Below are 7,230 nucleotides of genomic sequence, written 5' to 3'. Positions count from 1 at the left end.
ACCAATCAGAATGAATTTTTTCCAATGTTTTAAGAAATGATTATACTTTGTATCCATGTGTTATTTGTGAAACATTAAATGTTTTAAAAGGATTAATTATCTGTATAAGGTCAATAATTATGTACACCTTTGAAGTCCAACTTTATATTACCTTAAATACGCAAATAAAAGATCCGATGAGGCTAAAGGTATGAAAGGTAAGAATATACCCTTTATGAACCTCGGATACAATGTTTAAATATGTTAAATTACCAGTAAGTTTCAAACGATGTGTCTGTGTCTAAACTAACTAAGGACATTTTTACCACGTCTTAGATTGTGTTTTACCATTTACGTCGTCTGGTCTTTTAAGTACCGAACATGACCTATTCCCGAATATGACTGTTTTGCTAAGTGTCAATTCGCATTACTATAAGACGTGTCACGGTATTTGTTATCCAACATTCATGTATTTAGTTAAGATGTTGTATTTTTAATTCTGATCGGATATAGTTAAATGTCTTATCGTTTGTAGTTGTAATTCTACAACCTTTTTTTTATTTTCTATTCGTATGTAAAAGTAAAGATAATTTATCACCCAGTTCATTTCTAGGATTTACGTTTACAGCAACTATATGTACACTATTTATTTGTTTTACAGTTTGATTTAGAAATAATACCGACATAGCTAGATAATACAATTAATTATCTAATTCTAATTACTAACACAATTTTATATTAATATTCTTGTAATTGTTATAAAATACATCAAATGACATAGTTACAAACTTGATCTTGAACAGTATCAAAAAACTTTTAGAAATTTACCTGTGACGTCACTTTTGTGGCGTTGACCCAGTCATGTTTTGGCAATCCACACAACCAGGTTCAACCCCCCATTTTTTTCTTAAAATGTCCTGTACTAAGTCAGGAAAATGGCAGTTGTTATCTTATAGTTTGTTTCTGTGTGTGTTGCATTGTCGTTTGTTTTTTGTTCACTTCAGTGTTTCTTTTGTTTCGTTGTTTTCCTCTTATAGTTGATGTTTTTCCCTCGGTTTTAGTATATAACCCGGATTTTTTTTTGTCTCAATCGATTTATGACTTTCGAACAGCGGTATACTAACGTTGCCTTTTTTCTGTCCAGTCGTCCTGGTGAAGGGGCATGAATCGTGGGTCTATATGCTAAAGGTCTTGAGTTCGATTCCAAGCATAGACACTGGTTTTTTCCTACATAAATTTTGATGGTTAGTCTTTTCCTTATAAATATTTCTAAGTTTTATTGTGAATTTGACATTCCCGCCAAAATGTTACAGAACAAAGGAAAACATGCAGAACAAAGAAACTTAAGCTAGGGTGATCTGGTAGGTGTGATCCGGTTCAGATCACCCCTGGTAGAACGAAGGAGCTGGGATGTAACGTCATTTGTCGTCTTAATTGGTGCTCGTTGAGGGATTGACATCAGTTAACATTTTTATAATTATAATAGTATAATAGTAAATTCATAGAGTAAGTTGATATTTTCCTGACATTGTATATATTCTTATAATTGTAACTGTAAAATCGTGATATAGATAGATACTGTATACTAACTTTTATATAATTATTTTCGTGAACAAAACCAAATATTAACGCTAATATAAAACGTCACAAATCTGGATCTTATCAGTTCATAAAAAAAGTTGGCAACAAAATTTCCACGCAGTCGCTAATGTTGCAAATAAATTATTATAAATATCCAGGGTACTGATTTAGTAATCAAACACGTGATTCATCTATTTAGTCCCATCAAGCAGTGGCACTCAAATCAAGACTATTGTGGATTTTACCATTTGTTCTTATCTTAATTCAATTGCAAAAGTTTACCTGTGTCAGATCCCATAGGTTCTAGATCACCTAAGGTATTCAGGTGTTCCTACATCCTTATTTTCAATCATTTAGGGTTGATTAGGTTCAAGCTAGAAATGCGCTTCGGTCGCACGACATTTGCAAATTTTATTATCAACTTTAAAGAGGAATTTTTACACAATTATAACCATTCAAAATTACCCACAATGTAACGAGGTTGAAGGAATTGCAAATTTAAAAATATCTTAATGGTTTACTTTTACAAATTGTGACTTGGATGGAGAGTTGTCTCATTGACAATCATACCACATCTTCTTATATCTATAACATTTATAAGTAAAATTTAAAACCCAAACATCAATCATCATGCCGAATTCAGAATTCTCTATTACATCATACACAATTCCTCATTTAAATAAAAACAGTATTGAATCTGCAACAAAATGCTGACATAGGCGGAGTTTCAACGATTAACATTGATCAATGTTTATGTGGGTGTTGCATTGCCTACATAATAAATCTAAAATTTTCATTACGTTTATAGCGTTTTTGCCCTTCCAACTGTTGACAAATAAACTAGTTGACAATGTTAATTTCGAGGATTTGTCTCATCTTGGTATTAGGTATGTATGCATATTCTTTTAACATTTTTTTTCTTTAACAATATACTGCATTGCAACAGTTCCTAAATGTATTACCATTATATGTAACTTATATTAAATGTGCTCAAATGGACTTTTTAATGTTTTTTTTTATTCAAACACGAACTGAACGGAATAAAGCAAAATATACTCACAAACGATGATCCCGATATACATTGTAAATCTCATTTGATAAACATTTCATTCTTAAGTTATACAAGTTATATTTTATACTTTTATTCGAATTAATTGCAAACAAATCATTATATTTATATTTATTCTAATTTCAAAACACGACCATGACAACAGTTAGTTTTGCGTACGTTTTGACTAAACGGATATACTTTTGATACGTTTTTAAAGTCTTGTTTCCCCATGAAACACATTATAAACTATTTAGTTTGAAATTAAAAAATCCGAGGTACTCTTACCACCATTTTTAGTTTTCTATGTGATCTAACCATACTTATTTGATATGCAGCCAGTCAAAATCTCACTTAATAAAAAAAAAAGTTATTTTTTCCCGTTGTCACACAATGGCTATACATTTCCAGGTCATTGCGGTAGTGATTATACTCATATGTTTCTGGCAAGAACCAAGAATATAGTGAATGTATGTTTATATTGTTCCGCTCAGCTTTTCAAATTTCACGATATAAATGCACAAACCCGATATATGCTAACATTGCATATGCTTTGACATTGTTAGACTCGTTTACAAACATGACATTTCCCGGTTTACGATTTCAATGTTGTTAATTTTGCTTTAACATGCATATTACTATAACAAAATCAATGTTGTTGTCAAGTTTTACGATGATCGGAGAAATAATACGATATGAAAGACACGAAACCCTGTTGTTTTGCACACAAAACGAAACGTTGGACGTTTTGTGCAGAAATGATATGATTAAGTTACAAATGTATATGATTTTCGGTTTTTATATTTCTATTCTTTTTCTATTCTCTTTATTTTCAAGCCTTTCTAGATTTAACAAAAAATCATTATATTTTACCGAGCTAATTAGTCAACGCTTTGATTATTTTATGTTGATCTATGGAAAATGGAATTCGGACCAACATCATGCATAACGTAACTACTTTTATCATTATTTTGACACATCACTATTGTTGTTCATCATCGTTTATCCAAAATGATCAACCATGTGATAGTAAACAACATGCAACAGGTTAATGTTCCGTTGAAGAACTGACATTTTGCGATCTTATGTGTATCCATTTGAACGTTTGATAAATTCCTCATATTGATTTAAATGTTTCCTTATAAAACAAATGTTGCTTTAAAGTGTTTGGTGTTTGGAACTAGCTGTGACAACGTTGGGGTATCTTTACAACACATTTCGCGTATCATACATGATTACATGCAAGAGGATATTTTTTTTGTCCTTTTTGTAGGTCAATGTGAAGTTAATTATATATTTACAAAAAAATAAATATACAATATTAAGTCAATATTCAGAAAAATATAAACTTTTTTGTATGAGGCTGAGAAACTAGGGAAGGCTTGGGTTTTACCGAGACCTTCCCCAGTTTTGTGCCACATACAAAAAAGTCTATATTTTTCTGACATTGACCTAATATTGTTTTACACTTAAATACAAATTAATACATTGATAGCTATTTTAATTGTAACACACATTTCAAACTTATTTTCATCCCTTAATGAAGCCCTGATTGTGGAAAAAGTGATCCATGATGAAATTGACATTGCACAAACTATAGCTGTGTTACTATATTTAGGAAAAAAACACAACTAGTTGCAGTATAAAAGCTAGATATTTGTTCATATACTTTATAAATTGTACAATTCTTCATACGGCATACTATTTAATCATGTCTTAACTTATTAGTATGTATGATATAATAAATAAAATATTGTTTTATCATATCTGTACTTCCGTTGACCATACAAATCATGTAGTCTTTCAACTAAAAGCAAAACTGTTTTGCTATAAATATTTATGTTTGATTATTCAAGATGCAAATTACAAATTCTCTGCTTTACTTACATGTATTTCGAAAAACATGCATCGAATCTTTATTTAATGAAAAAAAAACTTACCTGAAATTGATTTTGTTTGTCAAGCAATGGCAACTTGAGATATACCTTAATGAGACAACTACTCATAAATTTTAGTCTGTAACGGTCATTTTGAAAGTAATATCATCTGAATATTCTGAAACACACAATTTAAAGTCTTGTTGAGAGTTTAAGTAATTTTTCAGATGTTATCCTGTTGTAAATCCAGTTCTGTTTAGTTCCTTTTCAGACAATTTGTGAACATATATTTGTTCCTCCTTACCGAAGTCGTTCTGGAAACGTTGTTATGAACGATGTTATGATACCTGTTCATGTTGGAACAAATATTCTATATTCTTCTAATCATTTAGGAACAAATTTTTTTTCCCAATGGAAATAATATTCCAGAATATTTATTCCCTTTGGGAATAATATTATAAAGGAACTTATTTAGTTTGACGTACAGGTAAATTACAGCAACTGAGCAGTCTGACTTTAAGACTATACACATCCTAGTTGGTGCTATGAGATTGTCTGAACTCAATTACCCGTTAAGGATAAGTCTGAAAAACTAACTGAAAGGACCTTACTTATTTAATAAGTTATTGTTTAGTATTTTTGAGAGCTGTGATCAACATCACAGTACAAATAAACAATCGAATTTTGAGGTCACCAGACATATTGATTTCTTTTGGTTTTGAATATATGTTTTTCGATTTTTTTTAATCGGCTTCAAAATATTTTTCACGTGTTTTGATTTTACAGGTATTTGTTTGGAAGGTGCGAAAGAATCATATTTTAGAGGACACGGTCGTCATGCGGAGGTAGGAGATTGTCCCCCTAATATGCGAGACGATGGAACAAGTTGTTGGCTAGATAGCTATGGGAGAGGTGTGGGTCGATCGCCAGATAAAACACCATGTCCATCTGGAATGCGAGATGACGGTACCAGTTGTTGGAGTGATGCCCATATATATGGAAAGGGATGTTGTTGCACAATCTTCGGATGCTGTAACAAATGTGAGAGTGGTTACCATGACGATGGATGCACGTGTAGAAAAACAGATGTTGGTATTAAGGTGACACTGTTCCAACGACAAGGGTGTGGATCAGACGAAGAGTTGAATGGACTTCTTTGCTATCCGAAATGTAAGGAAGGATACCATGCAAGTGGATGCTGTATCTGTACCCCAAATGGTGGTCCAGGTATACGCAAAACATTTATACAAAGGCTTAAATGTCATGCTGACGAAGACAGATATCTTAGTCAAGAGTGTTACCCCAAATGTAAAGCTGGTTATAGCCCTAACGCAAGCAGATGTTATAAAAACAAATGAACAGGCAATGCATACTAAAATCGTCACACAAAACTTTCACCAGCTTTTCCTTTGAGTTCAAAAATAGAAATGATGAAAATATAAAACTTTTAATTACAATGTCATTATAAACTATCACATCTGTTTTTTCGTATAATAAACTTTTATGCAGTGTATGCTATTTCATTTTTACCTCCATATAGTTATCTTTCTGAATGAATAGACACGTGGAAAAAGGTCAATGAAACGGCAACCTAATGACAAAAAAGAAACTACAACATCTTGAGAGTAACATATAGTCATCAACAAGAAAGGTTTCTATACAATATGTATATCAAGGAATCCCAATGTATTCTTAAAAAAACCGCAGTTAAAATCAGAATAAGAAATGGTTTCTTTTCTGAAATTATGGGATACAGAAATACAAAACACAAAAACACAAAAAAGTTAAACAAACATTATCATATTGAAAAACGCTTAAAATTACTGAACGACAGCTCACAATACCTATCCTGCTAAAAAGACATAATATCATCCTTCACTTTTTATCATAGAAGAATTCATAAAGACACGAACCAGATGAATATGGCAATTGCCAAGAAGAAAACATTTGAATATTACCTCAAACTATCAATAAGCAGATTAGCACTAATAAAAAGGTTAACATAGTTGTTGAACAAAAACCAATGGGGTAATCTTTTACTAAAAGAGAGGTGAAAATACCATAGGGAAGTTCGTGCTCATTAGTCGAAAACAAATAATATAGCAAGAAAAAAAAAACGATCAAAAGACAAATACAAGTATACAAAACACAACATAGAAAACTAAAGACTGAACAATACGAACCCAAACAATAACCGAGAGTGATTACAGGTGCTCGGGAAGGATAAGTATATCTGACTTATGTTCATTATATCGATACATATTTTATTTTCGAAAACATTGTGGAAAACAAATGACAATGCCGTGGCAAAAAAAGAAAAATGATTAAAAGGCAAATAACAGTATACAAAACACAACAAAGAAAACTAAAGACTGTGAAGCACGAACTCACCAAAATCGAGGGTGATCTCAATTGCTACAAAAAGGGAAGGAGATCCTGTTCCACTTGTGTTATCCGTCATGTTCTTATGTAAGTAAAAACCCGGTAATGAGTCTAATTCGGTAGTTCACGTTAGAGGAGAGGAGGACGAAATTGTGGGTACGACAATTAAAACATATCTGTCGTCAGCTGTGAAACAGTTTTTCCAAAGTTAAGTTTATCAAGCCAAACAGGGAGATTATAGAACAGTTCATATATTTGTAAGACTTATAAAAATTCTAATCATAAAGTCTGGATGAGAAATTCGACTTTTTATAAATTACATTCATTCAGTTGGAATCATACTTCTTTGATAATGATTTGTGC

The 7,230-nt window shown here is 31.6% G+C and overlaps 1 protein-coding gene across 1 annotated transcript; it reads left to right on the top strand.

Annotated features, from left to right (window-relative positions):
• The first annotated feature begins 2,381 nt into the window (after nt 1–2,381).
• LOC127718081 (uncharacterized) lies at nt 2,382–5,949 on the top strand. The gene is made up of 2 exons (XM_052223982.1): nt 2,382–2,447; nt 5,272–5,949. The coding sequence occupies exons 1-2, from the start codon at nt 2,411–2,413 to the stop codon at nt 5,841–5,843; spliced, it is 609 nt and encodes a 202-aa protein (XP_052079942.1). The 5' UTR covers nt 2,382–2,410; the 3' UTR covers nt 5,844–5,949.
• Nucleotides 5,950–7,230: the final 1,281 nt, after the last annotated feature.

The sequence above is a fragment of the Mytilus californianus genome, unplaced genomic scaffold (assembly GCF_021869535.1).
Source record: "Mytilus californianus isolate M0D057914Y unplaced genomic scaffold, xbMytCali1.0.p SCAF_10, whole genome shotgun sequence".
Taxonomy (NCBI): Eukaryota; Metazoa; Mollusca; class Bivalvia; order Mytilida; family Mytilidae; genus Mytilus; species Mytilus californianus.
Note: the sequence above shows the minus strand (reverse complement) of the source record. Positions and strands in the feature narration are given on the sequence as shown.